This window comes from Rana temporaria, chromosome 8, assembly GCF_905171775.1.
Source record: "Rana temporaria chromosome 8, aRanTem1.1, whole genome shotgun sequence".
Taxonomy (NCBI): Eukaryota; Metazoa; Chordata; class Amphibia; order Anura; family Ranidae; genus Rana; species Rana temporaria.
In genome coordinates this window covers 102,775,180-102,798,525 of record NC_053496.1, presented here as the reverse complement: position 1 = coordinate 102,798,525, position 23,346 = coordinate 102,775,180, and the positions used below count along the sequence as shown (strand labels likewise).

General features: G+C 41.5%; 1 protein-coding gene across 6 annotated transcripts in view; it reads left to right on the top strand.

Moving 5' to 3' along the window:
- The window catches only part of ZSWIM8 (zinc finger SWIM-type containing 8), a 137,059-nt gene extending 115,539 nt beyond the window's left edge, over nt 1–21,520 (top strand). For 5 of the 6 annotated variants that reach the window (XM_040320440.1, XM_040320444.1, XM_040320442.1 and 2 more), the window contains 4 exons: nt 2,414–2,587; nt 12,343–12,462; nt 14,725–14,903; nt 20,531–21,520. In XM_040320440.1, coding sequence (XP_040176374.1) covers nt 2,414–2,587; nt 12,343–12,462; nt 14,725–14,903; nt 20,531–20,734 — 677 coding nt within the window. In that variant the 3' untranslated portion in view covers nt 20,735–21,520. The remainder of the gene's footprint in view (nt 1–2,413; nt 2,588–12,342; nt 12,463–14,724; nt 14,904–20,530) is intronic. The other variant, XM_040320441.1, reaches the window with a different exon arrangement.
- Nucleotides 21,521–23,346: the final 1,826 nt, after the last annotated feature.

The window sequence follows — 23,346 nt, the reverse complement described above, 5'->3', positions numbered from 1 at the left end:
CAAACTTTCATAACAGTAAAACTACAATATTGTTAACAATGAAAGTGCACATGCATATTATAGTGCAACTAATTCAAAACATTTTGAGAAAAAAATATATAAAAATTGTGTTTTTAAATTTAATTTTTCTTCTTAAACCAAAACGTATTTTTTCTTCAAATGTGAAATGGCATTACACCATCTCCATCATATTCCTTTGCACCCAATGTGCTCTACTGGAATAACACTCACCAGATTGCCATGACCTCTTTGATTAAAAAGGTCATAAAATGCATGTGTGCTCAATTTCCTTGTGACTCTTCATGTACACCATTCTGGGATCCAACATCTCTCGCCTACTCTCCACCATGTCGCCATAAACCAGAGAAAACTATATAGCATATTATTTATTAAAAGAATTGCTAAAATATATACAGGCTGCTTACATAGTATGGTGCCCTCGTCATTGAGATTGTCCACCATAGATGATATAGGTTGCCACCGCTCCGCTCCACCTGGAGCTAGCATGGGTTCCACTTTCCAACGATTCGAACCAGGAGGACGGGATTCGGAAGTGACCGGAGATTACGCCTTGACGTAAGCTTTGCCAATAGCCGTCATTAGGAAGCGCTCTATTGAGCGTGGTGACCTATTTCATTATCTGAGGCGGACAATCTTAGTGCAGAGGAGGTCACCATACTATGTATTGTTATGGAATTTAGAATCACTTTTTACTCTATATCTGCACTATATATTTGGTATAGCACCTCCTCACTTTATGCCCTTTTTTGTTTAGTGTGTAGTTACATATTTGCCAAAAAAAAATTATATTATAAAAATTATATTTGCCACAAGGTTTAATATACATCTAGTTCAACTAATAAAAAAAATCACACAATCCCATATACACAGTTGATCCAGAAGTAGGCAAAAAACCCACTTAATGTTATTGAGGTTGTACAGTAAGGCCTAAAAGCTGCTTTAGTGATCCAGACTTTTGGATGTCACATTTCACTGTGGTGCTGTGATGGACTGATATGGAAAATATGACTTATTCTTGCCTTTTATGCAACATTCATGACATTTTGTGACAGCACTCAGTTATTCACCTTCATTCATTAATAAGATCTGATGGGTTACTTGGAACAAACTGGAGGTTGGAACGTTTAACCTCTGTTGATTTCCTGTATCTTTAAGGATGAGGATAGAAATCCCCCATAAACAAGGAATGGAGATCTGCAGAGGTGCCTGTAACAGAACGGGGGCATTTTGGGGCTTGTAGCCTTATCCTCACCCTACATCGGGATCCTGTTCTTTAGCACAGGATTGTCCGTACTAGACCCCAACAAGCATTGAGTGCAACCTGCATTTGCACAAAGACAGAAATCTTCCCAAACTGCCATTTGTCAACTTTGAACTTTATATCCAGTGTGTGAGTATTGGATTTCCTTTTGGTGTTGAAATCATTCATTGTTTGTAGAAACCTAAGTACTACATTCAGAAGAATCTCTCCCAAGGAATTTCATCCCTTTTTTCTCCCTTATTCTATTGTTTGGAGTATCTCTTCAGGCATTTATTAGGTTGAAATGGACCATTTCACCGGTGGGGTTGTTGAACCTTTAAGGAAAAAGCATGGATGGGTAAATGCTCATATTCTGTGAAGAGTGTTACAAGCAGCATGCATTGTAAGAACTATGAATCATGGTTTAATTGCAGATATTGGGTTTTCAAGGTGTTTTAACTTTTCAAATTTTTCTGTTGGTGATATTCTATTTGAATGGGTGGAGTTGGCCTGCAAGGATCATGTGGGATAATGCTTTACTCAAAAGAGAAGTTTGTCCAAAGCTTTTCTTGCTATACTTCTCTTGTGAGTCACAGGAGTGCACTTGTGCCCTCATGTGACCCACAATCAGCTGAGAGCGGACTAAAGCCTGCTGATAGTGGGCGTCACAGAGCTGCTCCAGGGTCTGGAAGGATCCCAACCATATTGTCGGGATCCATCCAGAGCCCTGATTGACAGCTGGCTGTAGCACTTAGCACTGCTGAGAGCCAAGGCCAGCTGAGCCTGCCCCTCCCCAGCCCAGCACCCCAGTGAGTACTGGAGGGGCAGAGCAGAGAGTGGTTACTGATGGTCACTGCTTTCTGCTCAGGGCTGAATGAGAACAAAACGATCCTGTCAATGCTTAGTTCTTGGGTTTAGACCAGGTGGAGGACAACTTCAGCATTTGACTGATTTGCTGCAACATGGATGCGAGTATGTATATTTTTTGTTGTTGCACCCCAAACTTCTCCTTTTAATGGAAGAATGTGGAAAATGCCAAAAGGTGATGTGAAGTTGGGACCACCTGTCTGTATATGAAGAAACCTCTTCTGCTACTAACGTCTTTTAATGTTCTACTAACATCTTTTAATGTCCTACTATTTCTGATTTCAGTAGGAAGCGTTCATACAGGAGCCACCTTTCCCACAATCCCTGGGTCCACCATAACTACAATTAGCACCCAGCCTGCCCAAATAGTTACTGGAGGCTTCCCTGCTGAGGATGAACAGCACAGTCAGCCAGTCAGTCCACAAGGATTACACTATCTCCACTCAGCTTATCGTGTTGGTAAGTAAAATTTCATTTACTGTGGAGAGTTCTTTTATCTACTGCATGTTTTACCAGAAAAGTTGATATGGTCTACATTTATGTACAGTGTATGGCAGGGGTCAGCAAAGTTTTCCACTTAAGGGCCGGATTCACTAGCGAGCTGGACATTTAGCAGCGTGGGCCATATATTGTTGACCCCTGGTGTATGGGCTTACACAACTTTTTTTTTTTTTTTTTACATCTTCTGTAGCAAAGAGAAAAGGTTGTATCCTCTTCTCCATTTAAGAGAAGAAAGAGTACACGTGCGGGTTGTACAGCTACTGATCACTGTGAGAGCCAGGCTATGACAGCGATCGTGTGATCAAGAGCGGGTCCTCCCAGCTATTGATCATTAGTGTGAGGCTCAGAGCAGCACAGGGGTTTGTGGCCCCAGAGAATAAGACGCACTTTAGTGAGGCCACGTATGTGCGTACACTCGTCCTAAAAGGCTTAATGAGCCCTGTTGTAAAATTGTTGTGTTAACCACTTAAGCCCCGGGCCAATATGCAGCTAAATGCCCAGAGGTGTTTTTACAATTTGGCACTGCGCTGCTTTAACTGGTAATTGTGCGATCATGCAATATTGTACCGAAACGAAATTTGCGTCCTTTTCTTCCCACAAATAGAGCTTTCTTTTGGTGGTATTTCATCACCTCTGTGGTTTTTATTTTTTGTGCTATAAAATGCAATATTTTTTACTTTTTGCTATAATAAATATCCCCCAAAAATATATAAAAAAAAACATTTTTTTTCCTCAGTTTAGGCCGATACGTATTCTTCTACATATTTTTGGTAAAAAAAATCACAATAAGCGTTTATCTGTTGGTTTGTGCAAAATTTATAGCGTTTACAAAATAGGGGATAGTTCTATTGCATTTTTATAAAAAAAAATGTTTTACTACTAATGGCGGCGATCAGCGATTTTGGCACAATTTTGACACATTTTTGGGACCATTGTCATTTTCACAGCAAAAAATGCATTTAAAATGCATTCTTTATTGTGAAAATGACAGTTGCAGTTTGGGAGTTAACCACAGGGGTTATGTTTCACCTAGTGTGTGTTTACAACTGTAGGGGGGTGTGGCTGTAGGAGTGACGTCATCGATTGTGTCCCCCTATAAAGGGGTTGACACGATCGATGCAGCCGCCACAGTGAAGCACGGGGAAGCCGTGTTTACACACGGCTCTCCCCGTTGTTCAGTTCCAGGGGCCGATCGCGGGACCCCAGCGGCGATCGGGTCTCGCGGTCCTGAAGCTTCGGACCGGGTCGCGGGTGCGCGCCCGCGATCCACGGCTGGGTAGATGTAAAGAATGTACCGGTACGTCGATCTGCCCAGCCGTGCCATTCTGCCGACATATATCGTCATGCGGCGGTCGTTAAGTGGTTAAGTAGTCTGGCAGAGCAGTTTAAAATAATACATATTCAGAGTCTGGTAATTCCTGCTGTGATGGAGTTACAGTGCCTTAAAGTATTCATATTTTGTCATATTTTGCCACACTTTGTCATATTGCAACCAAAAACGTAAATGTATTTTATTGGGATTTTATGTGCTAGACCAACGCAAAGTGGCACATAATTGTGAAGAAGGAAAATTATACATTTGTATTCAGCCCCCCCCGAGTCAATACTTTGTAGAACCACCTTTCACTGCAAGTATTTTTGGGGATGTCTCTACCAGCTTTGCACATCTAGTGACATTTTTGCCCATTTTTTTCTGCAAAATAGCTCAAGCTCTGTCAGATTGGATGGAGAGCGTCTCTGAACAGCAATTTTCAAGTCTTGCCACAGATTCTAAATTGGATTTAGGTCTGGACTTTGACTGGGCCATTCTATTGCATAAATATTATTTGATCTAAACCATTCCATTGTAGCTCTGGCTGTATGTTTAGGGTTGTTGTCCTGCTGTAAGGTTAATCTCCGTCCCAGTCTCATGTCTTTTGCAGACTTTAACAGGTTTTCTTCTAAGATTGCCCTGTATTTGGCTCCATCCATCTTCCCATTAACTCTGACCAGCTTCCCTGTCCCTGCTGAAGAAAAGCATCCCCACAACGTGATGCTGTCACCACCATGTTTCACAGTTGGGATGGTGTGTTCAGGGTGATGTGCAGTGTTAATTTTCCGCCACATAACATTTTGCTTTTAGGCCACAGAGTTCAATTTTGGTCTCATCTGACCAGAGCACCTTCTTCCACATGTTTGCTGTGTCCCCCACATGGCTTCTCACAAACTGCAAATGGGAATTTTTATGGTTTTCTTTCAACAGTGGCTTTCTTCTTGCCACTCTTCCATAAAGGCCAGATTTGTAGAGTGCAGTGCCAATAGTTGTCCTGTAGACAGATTCTCCCACCTGTGGATCTCTGCAGCTCCTCCATAGTTACCATGGGCCTCTTGTCTGCTTCTCTGATTTAATGCTCTCCTTTCCTGGTCTGTCAGTTTTTAGGTGGACGGCCATGTCTTGGTAGGTTTGCAGTTGTGCCATACTTTTTTTCTATTTTCAGATGAGGGATTGAACAGTGCTCCATGAGATGTTCAAAGCTTGGGATAATTTTTTTTTTTATAACCTAACCCTGCTTTAACTACTAGGTTGGCTCCCCTGCGCGAGAGCCTGTAGCTCTACATCGGCTCTGGCTCTGGCTCTGGCTCTGGCGCTGGCCACTGGGGGAGCGTGCGCGCCCCCCGCTCGGCCCGACTCCCGTGTGTGTGCCCGGCGGGCACGATTGCCGCCGGGCACACGCGATCGCTCGTTACAGAGCGGGGACCGGGAGCTGTGTGTGTAAACACACAGCTCCCGGTCCGGTCAGGGAGGGAAATGCTGATTTTCTGTTCATAAAATGTATGATCAGAAGGTCGGTCATTTCCCCTAGTGAGGCCACCCCCCCTACAGTTAGAACACACCCAGGGACATACTTAACCCCTTCCCCGCCCCATAGTGTTAACCCCTTCACTGCCAGTGGCATTTTTTATAGTAGTCCAATGCATTTTTATAGCACTGATCGCTATAAAAATGCCAATGGTCCCAAAAATGTGTCAAAAGTGTCCGATGTGTCCGCCATAATGTCGCAGTACCGAAAAAAAATCGATCGCCGCCATTACTAGTAAAAAAAAATATTAATAAAAATGCCATAAAAATACCCCCTATTTTGTAAATGCTATAAGTTTTGCGCAAACCAATCAATAAACGCTTATTGCGATTTTTTTTAATGAAAAATATGTAGACGAATATGTATCGGCCTAAACTGAGGAAAACAAAATTATTTTTTTTTATATATTTTTGGGGGATATTTATTATAGCAAAAAGCAAAAAGTAAAACATATTATTTTTTTTCAAAATTGTCGCTCTATTTTTGTTTAGAGTGCAAAAACTAAAAACCGCAGAGGTGATCAAATACCACTAAAAGAAAGCTCTATTTGTGGGGAAAAAAAGGACGCCAATTTTGTTTGGGAGCCACGTCGCACGACCGCGCAATTGTCAGTTAAAGCGACGCAGTGCTGAATCGCAAAAAGTGCTCTGGTCTTTGACCAGCAATATGATCCGGGGGTTAAGTGGTTAAACACTCCAACTTTTATTCCTGATCTGTCTGGTGTGTTCCTTGGCCTTTATGATGGTTTTTGTTCACTAAGGTTCTCAAACAAACCTCTGAGGGCTTCACAGAACAGCTGTATTTATACTGAGATCAGATTACACACAGTTCGACTGTATTCACTAATTGGGTGACTTCTGAAGGCAATTGATTCCACTAGATTTTAGTTGGGGTTATCGGAGTAAAAGGGGCTGAATACAAATGCACGCCACACATTTCAGATATTTGTAAAAAAAATATAATTTTACTTCCACTTCACAACTAAGTGCCATTTTGTGTTGGTCTATCACATAAAATCCCAATAAAATACATTTACATTTTTGGTTGTAACATGACAAAATGTGGATAAATTCAAGGGGTATGAATACTTTTTTTTTAAAGATCATCATACACCAAACACACCTATATTACCAGGTCCAGCAGGGTAATGAAACACATTAAAGCAATATATGCATCTCATTTATATCATATTTGGTCTCTATTAAAGTGTAATGCCTTTCTGTGCAATAATATATTTGTTGCTTGATTGTAAAACCATGTCATCTTGAAATATAGGTATGGTTAAAATAATTGTTATTAAAGCGATTGTAAAGTCTTGTTTTAAAAAAAAAAAATAACAAACGTATTATATTTACCTGCGCTGTGTAATAGATTATTTTCACACTGCAGCCCAGATCCTCTTCTTGGGTCCCTATTCGACTCTCCTGGCCCCCTCGATCCTGTTTGGCGACACAGAGCTGCAGTCCCACCCCACCCCCTTTCTATTCTCCACCGCACCGCATATTAGCTCATTATGAAATACTTACCTCGGAACGAGGTGTATAGCACTTACCTGGTCCACGCCGAGCGAGATTTCATCTTGCCTCGGCGTGTCTTCCGGGTATCGCCGCTCCAGCGCTGTGATTGGCTGGAGCGGCGATGACGTCACTCCCGCGCGTGCGCGGGAGATTTAAAACTCGGCAGGGTCAGGCGGCTGCCGGTACTTTCGCCGTAGATCCCCCCTGCGCCGCGGCGAATTGCGAGGGGAATATCTCCTAAACCGTGGAGGTTTAGGAGATATTCTCCTTACCTACTTACCTACTGCGGACTTATCAGTGTATCTGTTTGCTTGTACGATGAAGACGATACATGCTGCCAGGAGGACTCAATGAACTACTGCAATACTCACAGCACAGTGGTGGTTCATTGAGAACTACAAGTCGACAGCTGCTATGGGTGTTGGGACTTGTAGTTTTCCATTCACAGAACAATTCTTTTTTTTAAATTGCGACAGCTAGCGGGGGTAGGTCCTTTCATAACATGGTACACCCCGAGTATGGGATGTTATGAAAGGTGAAATTAGCCTTGAACTCAGGCTGCAGAGTTTGACAGGCAGCACCACATGTCAAACTCGCCCATTCCGTTCAATGGGGCCGCACAGCAAGTGCGAGCCAAATGCAAAGCAAAATTGCCATATGGCAATTTAGAAATAAAATCCACTGCTATTCTGCCCTCTGAAGAGCTATCCACCATGGTTAGCTTTTCTGAGGGAGGTAAGCAGTACTGCTAAATTTTAAAGAAGCCTTATTTTTTACTTGCAGGCATCGAGCAACAAACTGAGGCTCAGATAACTGCTAGCTGCTGACTTTAATATTAGGACACTTGCCTGTCCAGGAATACTGCGATGTCGACATCCCCAGCCGATTTTTCAATTGGCTCTCGGATGCTGCCATTCCTCGTAAGGGAAACTGTCAGTGAAGACTTGCGGGTTCACAGCCGTCTCCCTACTGCACTTTCTAAATGGCCCAATAGCAAGGGTGGGGCCGAACTTTAAGGAGACCTTGCAGCCAGGTCTCCCGGAAGTGGGGATGAGTACCTGTCCAAAACACATACCAGCTCCGCCCCCTAGAAAGGAAGCAAACAAGCGGAGCTTCCCCTTTGGGTGGAGCTCCGCTTTAGCTTATGGCTTATGTGTAAAGGAGTGCTTTTAGTGCTGCGATTTTTTTTATCAGAAAGCACAGCATGCTTTACGAAATGGTATGAGGAATGGCCATAACATGTAGGTTGATTTAGCCTGTACTTTTTTTTTTTTCCTTAATATTTTTATATTTTATATATGTTTGAATATATATAATATTGTCCTAAGGGTGAAACCCAACTGAACTGTGTAGACCCCACTCCCATCACATCGCTGTATGACAATCGAAAGTTGATAGCTATTTACATAACATACAAGCTTTAAAATAACATGAAAGATTACATTTGCAAGAAAATGACCAGGATGAGAGGGTTTCTATAGAAGCTCTAGTGGAACGAGAAAATCCTTTTCTCTGAAACGCCGTCGTATCTCAGAGTATCTATGCGACTGATTCATAGAATCAGTTACGCATAGATAGCCCTAAGATCCGACAGGTGTAATTGTCTTACACCGTCGGATCCTAGGATGCAATACCTCGGCCGCCGCTGGGTGGAGTTCGCGTCATATTCCTGCGTCGGGTATGCAAATTAGCAGTTACGGCGATCCACAAAGGTTTTTCCCGTCGTTACGTCGGCGCAAGTCTTAGTTTCCCGTCGCAAAGTTAGGGGTGCTATTAACATGGTGTAAAATTACTCCACCATGTTAAAGTATGCCTGTCGTTCCCGCGTCGCTTTTGAATTTTTTTCCCCCGGCGTAAGTACGTTACGCATGTCGCGATACACAAACCCGTTGCGCCACCGTAATTTCGCGCAAAGCACGTCGGGAAAATTGCGAACGGAGCATGCGCAGAACGTCCGGCACGGGAGCGCGCCTAATTTAAATGGTACACGCCCCATTTGAATTGGGCGGGCTTGCGCCGGACGTGTTTACGATACACCGCCGCAAGTTTACAGGTAAGTGCTTTGTGGATCGGGCACTAACACTGAAAACTTGCGGCGGTGTAACGTAAACGGGTTATGTTGCGCCGCCACAATTGTACCTAAATCTGGCCCAAAGAATCTTTCAGCAATTCAATCCGAGAACTGTTTGTTCTGTATGTGACTCGCTCTCCTATGTAACATATAAAGCAGTGTACATCCACCATCTTTCACAGCTGGCGGCGACAATAACACAATGTTCACCTGAAGACTGACAGCTAAAATTGTCCTGTAGCTGTAATTTGTGTCTCTTGTAAAATACGGTCCAGGTTACACACTACAGTGATTTTATTGGACATCACTAAGAGTTTTATTTATTGCTGTTCTGATCAAACTGTGAGCCAATCACACGAGCAGAAACGGATATCTCTTGCATACAGAACACTCCCAATATTATCCTGATTGCCATGGTTTCAAGGAAATAACATCTGAATTTTATGGCAGATTTAGAAAATTAGATGGCTGCAGATTGAAAGGTAACTGTTTAATAAAATGAGTGCAGCAGTCATTTAGATTGCATCATTTTTAATGAAAGTGGAATTTTCCTTTCCTGAGAGGTTATTATATTTGGCGTACACAAGCCCTGCATGTTAACTCGCCGAATAAGATGTAAAGCTGGCAGTGTAGTTTTTTTAAGGCAAAGCATATAAACAAACAAAAATGTTCCTACCATAGAGATTTCTGGTGGACCAGATGGTCGCCGGAGACTATGATCGTTCAGAGGCCGGGTGCGATGTTATGACGTCACACCCGGGCTCTGCATTAAAAAAAACAGCGCCCGCTTTGGCTGGGAGGCAGTGATCGTTTTTTTTTTTTTTTTTTTTATTGTAGGCTTCCCAGCCTAGAGGTGAGATGTGGGGGATTATTGACCCCATGTCTCACTGTAAAGAGGTCCTGTCATGTCATATTCCTATTAGGCGCCTTTCACACGGACGGCTGTTTTGCCGCAGTTAAAAGCATGTAAATGTTCTGTGAAATTCTTTAAAATTACCTACGTTTACTTGCGGCCGCGTTTAGCTGCGGTAGTCATTCCCATAGCAACCCTTTTTATTTTTTTGATTATGATGTGCTTCCTGTTCTTTTTTCTTACGCTGCTATCCGCAGTTGACACAAAAGACTGCGATTACCTGCGGTTATGTGCATAGAGCTGCGCTAAATCGCTCCTGGACGCATTCAATTCTATCTTTTCTATTCGCAACAAACCGCGTGTAACAAAATCATAGCTAAACGCTGTGTGTGAATGGGGCCATAGGAAAGCATTGTGTGCTTTTAGCTGCGGTAGAAAACTAGAAAATCTGCAGCTAAAAGCCCCATTTTATCTGTCCGTGTGAAAGGGGCTTTACAAGGGATGTTTACATTCCTTGTAATAGGAATAAAAGTGATCACATTTTTATTTTTTTTTAAAGTGTCAAAATAAAAAAATATAAGTAAAATTAACAATAAGAATATATATTTTTTTAAGTGCCCCTGTCCCCGTGTGCTCGCACACAGAAGCAAACACATACGCAAGTCCCGCCCACATATGAAAACGGTGTTCAAACCACACGTGAGGTGTCGCCGCGAACGTTCGAACGAGAGCAATAATTCTAGTCCTAGACCTCCTCTGTAATTCTAAACATGTAACCAGTAAAAAAATGTAAAGCGTCGCCTATGGGGATTTTTAAGTACCGAAGTTTGGTGCCATTCCACAAGTGTGTGCAATTTTGAAGCGTGACATGTTAGGTATCTATCTACTCTGTGTAACTTCATCTTTCACATTATGCAAAAAAATTGGGCTAGCTTTACTGTTTTTTTTGTTTTTGTTTTTTTTGATGATATGATTCGCTTGTTATTATTTTTAAATAATACTCAAACCTATAGTATCACTTTAAGTGGTTAAAATTGTTTACTTGCTCTCACACCAAGTTACTCTCAAACTAAGGTTTTACTGTACTTTAAAGGGGCCTAGTTAATTTTGATAAAGCCTCTTGATGCTTGCAGGTGAGTCTTGTGGCTTTTGGGTCATAGTTCCACCTACCATACCAAATGCTCTCTTGGAAAAAGGAGGTGGGCTGGACAGAAAAGCCTGTCTATGGCAAACTGAGCCTTTCTGAACCACTGGCCCAGCTTGCCCCCACCCAGTGATCATTGGGGTTAAAGCGATATTAAACCCAAAAGCAAACCATTATTATATTTGCAGCTTACCAATTCTTAGATGTGATGGCTGCATTCGTTTTCTTTTCTATGCTATTCTCTTCTAGTAATTCAGCCAGTAAGTATGTTGCTTTTTTCAGCAGACCAAGCTGTCCTCTGACTGTGGCATTTACCACTGAGTGGTGCTTACAATGGTCCGTATTTATTTATTCATATAAAACCTTTATCCCAAAAGAAAACTGTTGCTGCAATGGCTTGTGTGATTGCAGTGTGAGCTGGAGTTTGGCTTCAATTTGTTCGTGCATTTAAATCTGCTACTATACCTAACACCCCCCCCCCCCCCCTCCAGACTGACAGTGCTGTTGTCTAAAGGTGTTCCTGTGGGCCTTCATCCAGAGTGGGGCACTCTAATACAGGAATTTAATGAAATGACAAAAGACCATGCTCTCAACCCCCTTAGACTCCATTCACACATTGGCGGTTTGAATCGCAAGCGTAATCGCTGCAATTCTGCCCTTGATTCCAGAATCGCGGAAAAACGTGGCAATGCCAACATTTATTAATGGCACCCTAAACGATGTGCTTCTTTTGGGTGATTGTGCAGTTTTTATTGCTCAATTGCAATCGTGCCAAAATCACACCGCATTTTTTGGTGTTGCATGACAAATCGCACTGCAATCATGCAAACAAAATCGCACAATGCATGTACGGTAAGTATTGCAGATTTCCTTTTAAAAAAAAAAAAAAAAATTGGTGTGAAATACTTAAACATATTTTAATATCTACAAAATGTACTTGCATAGTTAAAATGTCTCCATGCTTTATGATGATGGTGAAGGCCATGCCCCTATGCGTTTCGTCAAGACGTCAGCTTTGTGTTTTGGGCATAATTGTGATCAGCAGGGACACAGACCACAGTAAAAACATGAGATGTCCAAATCCTTCTCTATTCTATCCTAAAAAGTTTTGGATATAGATGTATTCTACCCGGTCTAAAAAAAAGTTTTGGATGTGAATTTGCTTCAATAGAGAATTGTAGTGAAGGGGGATTTGATATTTGTAGGAGGGAAGTAATGCTTTTATAAAATATGCTCTGACTTGTATTTTTTTTACTACATACTAACATAAAATGTGTTGTGTCCTCAGGGATGCTGGCATTAGAGATGCTGGGACGCAGAGCTCACAATGACCATCCCAACAACTTCTCCAGAAGCCCCCCATACACAGAAGATGTGAAGTGGCTGCTAAGTTTAGCTGCCAAGTTAGGTAAGGTGGTCTAATGATGTATCATGGGCTGGACCTGCAGAACGATAAGCCGTCTTATTCTCTGCAGCTAAAATATTTAATCCTGTGTTGAATGCAGTAAATGCCAAGCTTCTCCGATTGCAGCAGCCACTTTGCTGTAATGAGACCAAGTTTATGCATCCTCTGTTAACTGACCTTTTCAGAGAAAGCTTGTGCTGGATGGGGGAGTGTTCTGCTTGTCACACTGAAATGACATTGTACGTGTTGGGTGTCTCTTCTATTCATTAATGGGTTAATCAAACAATGATTCCCAGGCTCTTTGGGTGTTATTCTATAAGTGGAGGTCTGTTGTACTAACCAATCAAATGTCACATTTCATATTTCAACCTGCATTAACCACTTCCACTCTCGAGCCTTTAAACCCCTGTGGGTGGAACATTTCTTTTCACTGTGTGCCTGTTTATATAGCGATAAAGTATAACTAAAGGTAAAACTTTTTTTTTTTTTTTTTTTGAGTGGAGATGGATTAGACCCCCTTTGACAGTGTCTGTGCCCCCGTTAGGGAGATTCACCCTCTGTTTGCCCCGTTTACCATTATCATTGAAAGTGAAAGTAAATCCCAAATTTTGGGTTTTCCCCAAAAAAGTAATAGATAAATCTTCCAATTGGCACACTAGTTCTGGTGACCTGGGGGGGCCCCAAGAGACTCCCTTAATTTGCAGGGCTTTCCTCTCACTTCCTGTTTGGCTATGGGACAGGAAGTGAAGGGAAATCTCCACAATGGGACACAGATGATGATGATGATGATGGGGGGGGGGGGGGGGAGTCTGATGGGTTATAACCCTGTATTGCCTAAAATGTTACTTTAAAGTTGCTTTCAACCCAAAAATTGAATATCTGCTTTAAATGAAGGTGACCCTCTGTGTGTCACCTGTCTGCCTGTGCATGATATAAACACTGGCAAGAATTACAAGTCTTTGTCTTGTATCAAACCACATATTTAGCTGTCCGCCCAGTTTCACTTTAAGGCTCCTGCACTAATGGGTCTACAGTTTGCTGCAAACATATCCGTAATTCATACCTATGTGAATGCAGCATGCTATGCCCGATGCCCACCGCTCCTTTGTGGCCATCAGCGTGTAAATCAAAAAAAGAAAAATCAGTGTTTGCAGTCCTGCCTTGAACTGGATTTAGGCAAGTAAACATTTAGTGATAATGTTTATATGTGTACCGTGTGAATGGACACCATTGGCCACTGCTGCTCGGGGCTGACCCATAAATCAACATTGTGTAGGAGGCAGCGCCAATTGACCTCGGACTTGTGTCATACGAATGACTTATACAGGTGGAGGTGTAAACAGCGTGTAATCGAAGGCACAGCTACCTACACAATTGTTCATATTTACATGGCCGCTCCGAGCAGAAACTGCAGTCCATTTATTTTGTGTTGTACGCATGCAAATGTTGGCACAAACCTTCTATGCATATGGACCGTTTATAAAAATGAGGCCTGGGGGTGTGTGTGGAGGAATTAAGGTTGGATGTACATGTCAGCGGGTGTTTTAGACATTGCTTATATTGTAGTTGTATACAAGCAGAGTAAGAAGGGCGAAGACCTAAAAAATCTATCTATACAAAGAGTCATAAAAATATATGGAACAGAGTTCAAATCAAAAAATCTTAACGCAGCCAGAGAGAGCATATGTGCAAAAGAGTTGCTCTTACGAGTGATAGAAGAACGTTTCTTAATGAGACACCACACCAAAGTGTCTGAGGAAACTCTATTGAGCGAAACATGTTGAGAGAGTGGTGCAGTCTATTCAGTATGTTTCAATGGAACAACTGATTTTGTGATAAGAATACAAAGTTGTCTCATGTTTTTTATCTTTTGTACTAAAAATGTCTACATTTTATATGTTGTATTAGTGACTCTATATCCCTACATATAACACCTCTAAAGTCCTGAGGCTTGTGACCCCCTAGTCCCTTCAATTCTGTAGTTGTATACAGTTGCGTGATTGCTGAGTTTGAGGCGTCCATCGAATTCAGGCTGTTTTACATTCTGAATACATTGATTCAGGGTAAAGCGTAAGAAGGATGACAGGCTCTATTTCTCAGTGTTTGTGGAAGAATGCTTTTTGTTCACTCCCTGTCATTCATCAGTGCAGCTTCATAAATAATAAGTTGAGGCATCACAGACTGTCATGCAGTTCTTGATACATAGTCAACTGTTAAAGTATAAACACTCTTATATTTTCTAACCCATTTTGTTGTTTTTCCTAGGAGTTAATTATGTGCATCAGTTCTGTGTCGGGGCAGCAAAAGGCGTGCTCAGTCCATTTGTCCTACAGGAAATCATTATGGAGGCTCTTCAGCGTCTTAACCCCGCCCACATCCATAACCACCTGCGCACCCCTGCTTTCCATCAGCTGGTTCAACGTTGTCAGCAGTCCTACATGCAGGTAAGAAATACTATATGCAACCGGAATAGTCCCCCACATATCGATTTGTCACAAATTTATGCCAAAAAGACAATTTTTTTTTTTTCTATCCATTGAAACTTCTATTTGCATTAATTCACTAAGCTGTAAAAGTTGAGTGCATTGCTTCTACATCTTATTTTTTGGTGAAAACTTTCAATTAACAGCAGTGATATCACAGGCAGACAATTGCTATTTTACACATAAATAAATAGTTAAAGCTGATGTTTAGGGATTTAAAGGGGGGGGGGGGGGGGACGTTACCAGTATTTACAATGAATAAAAGTGTGCGGACTGCCCGGCAGCCCCTTTCCACATCTTCCCTCCCACCCCATTCATAGAAGCTGTGTCCAAAAAAGCACTCTATGAATAATAAGTGCAAAAAATGAAAAAAAGGTGCGCTTATCTATAGCAATAAAAAACAGCTGCAAACTCAAAATGTTTATACAAACAAAAAATGCTATGAAAAGAAGGAAGCGCAACTCCATTCCTTCTTTTCATATGAATAATAAGTAAATTTACGAACCGTTTGTAAAATCTGTACCTTTTGCATCTGTCCTTGAATGTCAATTACGGACATGTAGGCTGCATGTATGTAACTGACATTCATGGACAGATGCAACAATTATGGATTTTTACAAACTGTTTGTAAATTTACTGAAAGTTGGCAACCCTGACCTCCACTGTGCGTACATCTTCCCCACCGAACAGCACATTCAACACTCTCCTCTTTTTGAATTGGCTACTACTGAAGAGGTTACAAAACGCTTCTCAGATGCCCACCTAACCAATTGTCCCTTCACAACTACTACGGTCACCCTCTTCTTCTATCCTATGCGCCCTCACTCACATCTTCAATCTCTCCCTTTCTAGTGGCACCTTCCCCTTCCCTCTAAAACATGCACAGATCACTCCAATACTTAAAATGCCCTCACTGGACCCCGCCAACCGAACAACTTAAGACCCATCTCATTGCTCCCATTCACCTCTAAACTTGTAGAACGTCTTAGCTCCTACCTCAGTGAAAATAACCTTTCTGACCCCTTACAGTCTGGTTTTCGCTCGCAGCACTCCACAGAAACTGCCTTACTAAAACTCACTAATGATTTATTAATTGCTAAAGCCAACAGCCCATGCTCCTACTACTTGCCCTCTCTGCGGCCTTTGATACTGTTGACCACCCACTCCTTCTCCATAAACTCCATTCCCTTGGCCTCCAAGATTCTGCTCTATCCTGGTTCTCTGCCTATCTATCACAGCACTCCCTTCAGTGTTACCTACAATACTTTCTCCTCATTTACATTGCCACTTTCTGTGGGGGTCCCCCAAGGCTCTGTTCTTGGACCCCTTCTCTATCCACACCTCCGTCCCTGGTCACTTGATAACCACCCACGGCTTCCAATACCGCTTATACGCTGATCTGTCCTTACCTGACTCCTTTAGACCCCATTCACACCTTCGCGTTTTGTCGCATGTAGCGCGACGCGAACAAACGCCAGAGGGACGAAAAGCAATGAAAGTCAATGGGGATGGTTCACATCTGCACGCTGATGCGCCTGACGCGCATCGCCTGTAGTCAAAAGAAGTTCCGGACCCTTTTTTGTCGCGCGATACGCGCGTATTTGGTTTTCCATTGAAATCAATGTAAAACGCCAGATACGCGCGTATTGCGCGACAACAAGCGTTTGCTACGGGCGTTTTGTCAATAGAACTTGTCGCCCATGCAGAAGATTAAAAAAATCTACCAACATAGCAACAAGTGATGAAAAGATGATAGACGTTTTTTTTTTAGCCAATAGGAAAAACTAAGTACAAAAACGTCGGACAACGCTGTATGCAAACGCGCATATTAGCATGAATACGCGCGAAAAAAACGCCTAAAAAAAACGCCGGAAAACGACGCTATTGCCTACGCCTAGGTGTGAATGCAGCCTTCGTCTCCTCTCGCATTGCTTACTAACTGACATATCAGCATGGATCTCACACCACTTGCTTAAACTAAATCTGAGCTAATGATATCCCCTACTCTTGCTACCTCCAGGCGATCCCTGAAAACTCATCTCTTCAGGAAAGCCGATTGTGTCTCCAACTAATCTCTTACCACCATCAGCTCATTCCCCACAGTTACAACCTTTTGTCCCACCTGCCCCACCCTATTAGATTGTAAGCTCTTCTGAGCAGGGCCATCTTAATTCTCTTGTATTATAACTGTATTGTCTCCCTTTTATATTGTAAAGTGCTGTGTAAACTGTTGGTGCATCTACCAGTACATGGGACACATGTCATTTATTGTAAATACCATCCCTGGTGTTTTTTTTTTGTTATATTATTTGCCAAAACTACGGCTAAGTTACTCTCTCCTCTGTCTCCCCCCAAACTCTAGCTTCCCTATATAACAATATACCATTATTGTACATCTGTTGCAGGGGAAAAAAAAAATTCTACGGGGGCTTTACCGCTGCTTTTTTTTCTCTATATGAAACTCCTTTGTGAGTTCCTAGTGTCCCTATAGGACTATAAAACTGTTTAATGTGAGGAAGTAGTTCAGCAACTGACCTTATATAAACACAACCTACCCCCCCCCCCCCCCCCAGGTGATTGCTCCCAGCCACCTCTGTAGTATCATGCTGCTTCAATGCAGGCCACATCAGTGAGCACAGTTCTCCCGAAATACATAGCCAGTGAGGTTGATTTACTAAAACTGGTGGGTGCAAAATCTGGTGCACCTCTGCACAGTAATCCAATCGGCTTCCAGGATTTTTTTTTTTTTTTCTTCTAGTGAAAGCTTAATTAAAAAAGTTGAAGTTAGAAGCTGATTGGCCACCATGAGCTGTAGCCGATTTTGCACTCTCCAGTTTTAGTAAATAAACCCCAATGTCCTCCTCTGTTGATTGATCTCTTTCTACCTTGCCTTTTTTGTGCATAGATCCTTCATTTGGCAGAATATACAGGAGCTGAGCAATCAGCAGCCTAGATGGAGCAGAGCTGTAGTATTGAAAACAGGAAAGTGTATGCCTGAAAGTCTGTAAAGCGCACCTTACACTGTACAAATTGCTTTAGCTTGGCTATCAACTATGTAGTGCTAGAGAGCCTGCCTGATTGGTTACAGAGTGATTGGATAGATAGCTGTGTCCTCCTATTATATCGTTTTGATGGCTACTGTGCCATGTTTGCTGCTTGTAGGGCAGCCCATTAAAAGTCCTTGGATACAGTTTAGGGACTGCTATTCCTCTTAGGCCTGGAAGTCTGTTGCTGGCAGAATCAATAGTTGGAGAAAAGAGCCAGAAAAACAAATGCAGCCATGTAAGGAATGGTAAGCTGCAAGATAAAGATTACTTGTTTTTGGAGTTTAGATATGATTTATTCTACATTGCTGTTGTCTCCTGAATAACTGCATGGTTTATGTTTGAACTGTGTAAACAGTGACAGAATTTCTGCCTTGAGTGGTGACAAATGTTTCAGTGTGCTTTATAATGCCTTGTGACCGTGCCCTACGCACTTATCAACCTGTATAGAAAAGGTTGAATAGCATTCTGCGGAGCATTGGTCTAGGTCACTTTTATACATGCAAGTAAAAGCCAGTCTGGGTCTAGTCTGATTTTATTTTTTTTGCTTTCAGCCAGCCATGTACTATGGAAGAGAGATTTTCATTATAGCTGTCTCTCGTGTTAATATGTTATATAGCTTTATACTTGGATTTGTTTGGTATTGGTAAGCTTGTTTATCCAAGATGCTGTAGTAGACCGAATTCAGTTTTCTGGTGACGTCATACAAGATCCTCTCTATAGCGCTGTTGTCTTGTACACATCCTGGGAGACAAAGCAGTCAGACCATAATCTTAGCTTGCAGAAAGAGTTCTTTTCCTTCAAAGCAGTAAAAAATGTGTTGTTTCCTCCCCCCGGTCAGGAAGTGGTACCAGCTGAGCGTGTTTTTAAACACTTTTAGATGTCTTCCTAAAGAAGCTGGAGGTAGACGGCTCCATGTAATTTTTCAACCAGCCAAGAACATGGTTCCTAATAAAAAAAAAAATGGATTACCATGCCAAGTGCTGTGGGTATAGAGCCATTGTTTGGTGTTGGCAGTAATGCCCAGTGAGCGCTCTCCATTCTGATGTCGCAATACACATTGTATTAAACTCATTCCGTCTATGGAGCACGCAATGTTCCACAAACCCTGTGCTGCCATTTCCATTTAGTCCCCAAGCTGCAGCATCTATACAGATGTCCAGAAGATGACTAAGCAACAAATATTTTAATGGTCTATTTTTCCCTTCACAGCATGTCTATGTTCATTTCATGGGAAAGTATCCCGATACATTTGTATGCTGTTTATTGCCAGAAACAACAATGGTGACCTTTGCTGTTTGTTTGTTAAATAGATTTCATTTAACTGTATCTCTCATGAGTTGAAGTTATACATTCCTATTCACATGGAAGAGGTAGATCACGGACCACAGCAATTGAAGTTTCCACTATGGGCTTATTCATCTATAACATATACTGATTTTAGGGACAAACTTTTTTTTTTTTTTTTAAGTTTGTACATTTCTAATACAACACAATAAAAAACCAAAACATAAGAAATAAAATAATGGTAACAAGTATAGCAAAGAAGAGTCGGTTATGGCTGATTAAGGTTAAAGGAGATAGAAATATTTTATTTATGAATGTGTGAGGTTTCTTTAACCACCTCCTGCCTGACCTATTATAATAATGTGGCTGGGTGTACTATTATCTCAGGAGGAGGTCCTCCTCCCACATTATCTGAGATGTGCTTTGTCCACCAGACACAGTGGCAGACCCCCCAGTGCAATATGTACGGCTCTGGTCACTGTATGAAAAATAAAAACTCACCATGCCTCTTACTAAATACCATGGACTAGCTCATTTCTAAAAAGGTAGTATTTGTAATGTCCTGGCATTTCAGGGCCTCAAATGATAGGCTAATCGGCATTGATCAATTTTCAAATAGTTTATACCTTAGTTTGTAGACTAAATAATACACACCAATGTGGGTTATTTTTTGAAAGTGAAAACCAAAATAAATGAATTTACAGACTCCTAGCCACTGCCATGGACTTAACAGGGTTTGCATGCATGTGGTGATCAGTCTCATAGCTCCACTTACAGGGATCAATCATATTGCCAGAAAGACTATGGCAAATTTATAACCACCAAAATGTGTAGATCACAGCCACTATTCTGAAATACATCGTTACTACACAATGCAAAAAATAAATAAAATATTCCTCCCAGCAGCCAAATAAACAGCAAGAAGTTGGTGAAGAACATTAGGTAAGGCCACCCTGATGGGGGGGAAGAGAGAGAAACATATGTTTGTCCGTATAAAATAAACTGGGCCTTTTTATGTGTTCATGGCATACATCACACAAGTATAAAAGATGGGGCCAGGAGATTAATCTTACAAAATATATATCTTTAATACCAAGTAATTTTCAGATGAGGTTATGCATGCAGTTTCCCGGGTCAAGCATCAGACAATGAACTTACCTGGTGCACTAAGGGATAGGAATGAGCAACATTTTGTCTATTGAAAAGAAATCTGATCTGTATGTGTAAGACCAAAGTAATAAATCTGTTTTCTTTCAGTACATCCACCATCGTTTAATACACCTTACCCCAGCGGACTATGACGACTTTGTAAATGCCATTCGCAGTGCAAGGAGTGCATTCTGTCTCACCCCTTTGGGAGCCATGCAGTTCAATGACATTCTACAGAATCTGAAGAGGGGCAAACAGACCAAGGAGTTGTGGCAAAGGGTATCGCTGGAAATGGCTACCTACTCACCTTGACCCCACCAGCAATGTGCAGAAACAGCGGTCAGAATTATTGTGGTCAAAGCAAGTAGCAAATTAACAGCTTCCACATCAAGGACTGTAGCACTGTATTGGTCAAGCATTGAGATTTCATTGATGGTTATTTAGCGCCAGCAGGACATAAGAGCCAGCTCCTGGCTTTTCGTACAGCGAGAAACTGATAGGGTTGCAGCTCTATGAACTCTTTGTACAAGGTTGGATTTTTTTTTTAATTATATAAATATATATAAATATAATTTTTATTTTAGTTAATACAATCACAGGTTTACTGTGTCATTCCTTATATTACAGAACACTTGTTGACGTATATGCCTCACTTCCTATGTTGGCTTTGGTGATATTGGCTGGGTCTTTGTTCAGTTACTTAGGGTTCATTTGCCGTGGGGTGCATGTTTGTCTAGTCCCATCTTTGAAAAAAATATTTATTTTGTTGTGTTTTTTTTGGTGTTTGGCACTTGCTCTGGCATTGGGCCCATAGTACAGTTTTGATTCCTTTACAGATATACAGAAAAGGGGTTATTTCCCTTTCTCCTAGCCAATATTCTCAGAGCATTTCTACGGGGGGCTTATTCCATACTCTGTCAGAGAACTGGTGTCTGTTTTACCACCAGCCAAAACCCCAACAGGGATGTTCAAGTTTCATTATGTATGTCCACTTAAAAGCAGAGTATTTGTCCTTTTTGTTGTTTTTTCTTTCCTGTTAGATTAATGCTTTTGTGTCTTATTTTTGTTTCCTAATTAAAAGAGAAACAATTCTTTACATTGTTTCCTTTGCCTGATTGTTCTAGTAACATTTGGAATGTTATGGTAATGTGGTGAATGAGATATTCATGTTACAGAGGTGCTGGTGTGGCTGCAAATTGGTAGACTGGGCACAGGGACCCACAATCGGTCACTTTGAGGGAGGGGGTACATGTAGTCTGCCAGCAAGGAAACCATTGGAACATGCTGGAAATTGTGTACTCTTCACAAATGCTCTAGGAAACTGTGGTTAGTTGTCAAAGGATTGTACGCCATTCCAATACATTTTTTTTTTTTTTAAGGTTAATGATAAAGTAAACTTTCCCTGAAAGAAAGCATGGAAGCTGCCACTGATACCCTTTTTGAAAATGCTAGTTAGCTGGCAGTTTCACTGACATGAAAGTGTGCAGATCAGGGTCATGCCACCGCTCCGATTTTTAAATCACACCCCCCCCCCCCGTATGTTCCTTTCTTCCAGGTTAGCAATTCCCAAAGCTCTCCCCAAGAATCAGCCTTTCAGAACTCATATCATATAAACAGAATAGACGTCTGTGGCTTCCTGATATGCATGTTTGTCAAAGCATCACAGCCAGGCAACTAGCATTTTAAGCTCCCATATTTCTCACACTACAAGTTTCTTTAATAACATGGTGCAAAGTGAAGTACAAGCCCCCATAGCAGCAAATCCAAAACCAATATTTTGGCAAATGTTTGATTGGCTGGTACGATTTGCTGTCTATCACTGCTCTTTGTAAAGTTACTTTAAGCTCGGGAGTAGCTCTCTATATACTGAGGCAACGATTGTGTCATTGAGTCTGACTAAACATTCAGGAAAAACCAACAGGATTTCTTGACGGATGTAGTTTCTGCATCTTCACATAACTCTATAGAGATGCAGGTAAAAGTATTAAGACAACAACATATACACCCCTGCAGTAAATATGGACTGGAACGTACTTGGTGTGGCTTGTAAATGGAATATATATATATATATATTTCCATTTACAAGCCACACCAAGTACGTTCCAGTCCATATTTACTGCAGGGGTGATCGGACCTTTGATGATACATGTTAAAGCAATGTATGCAATTCTAGAAATGGTGAAAGTGACAACAGCAAGACATTTAGTGAATCCACAAATGCTACTTCTAGCTTTTATTTAGACGTGTTCAGCTGCGAGAGCCAAAAATTTCTCCATTATCATCATTCAATGTGAATGACACAATACATGAGGGTTCAGTGCAGCAGGGGGACAGAGGGCTTGTTGACAAAATATACCACATGTAACTTTTTCCTTGTGTGTAAGCTTTTGGTTGCACAATTTGTAACCCCCCCCCTGAAAAAAAAAAAAAAAGTACATGGCATACAATGCTATATTGCATATTATTTACATTTCAACATACAAGAGTAAATGGACCATATTACAAAATACACAATACCTACAGCTTAACTTAAGAAGCTTGTGGAAAATGCCCCATCTGCTCTCCCTCCCCTCACAGTCTGTTAAGACGACAACATGTTGTGTAGAGTGGCACCCTAAAACACATTGCTGTGGAATGACAGTTAAAACCCATCTAAAAGGAAAGGTTAAATACTAAAACCATGCTAAAGTGTCCTTTTCATTTGGGATCACCAACCCAGATTAAAAGACACAGTGCTGTGTCTGCATTTCATTATTCTTCTGCCTTGGAAGCCATAACCAAGCTAATTAATGTCTGACTACATGGAATGTTTGCTGTCCAAAAGAACCTTGACCTGTGTCAGCCTTCAGTATATATAATAGACCGGTGGGTGAAAATTCTGAACATCCAGCCCTCCAGTGTTCAACTTCTCGGGAACCACAGTG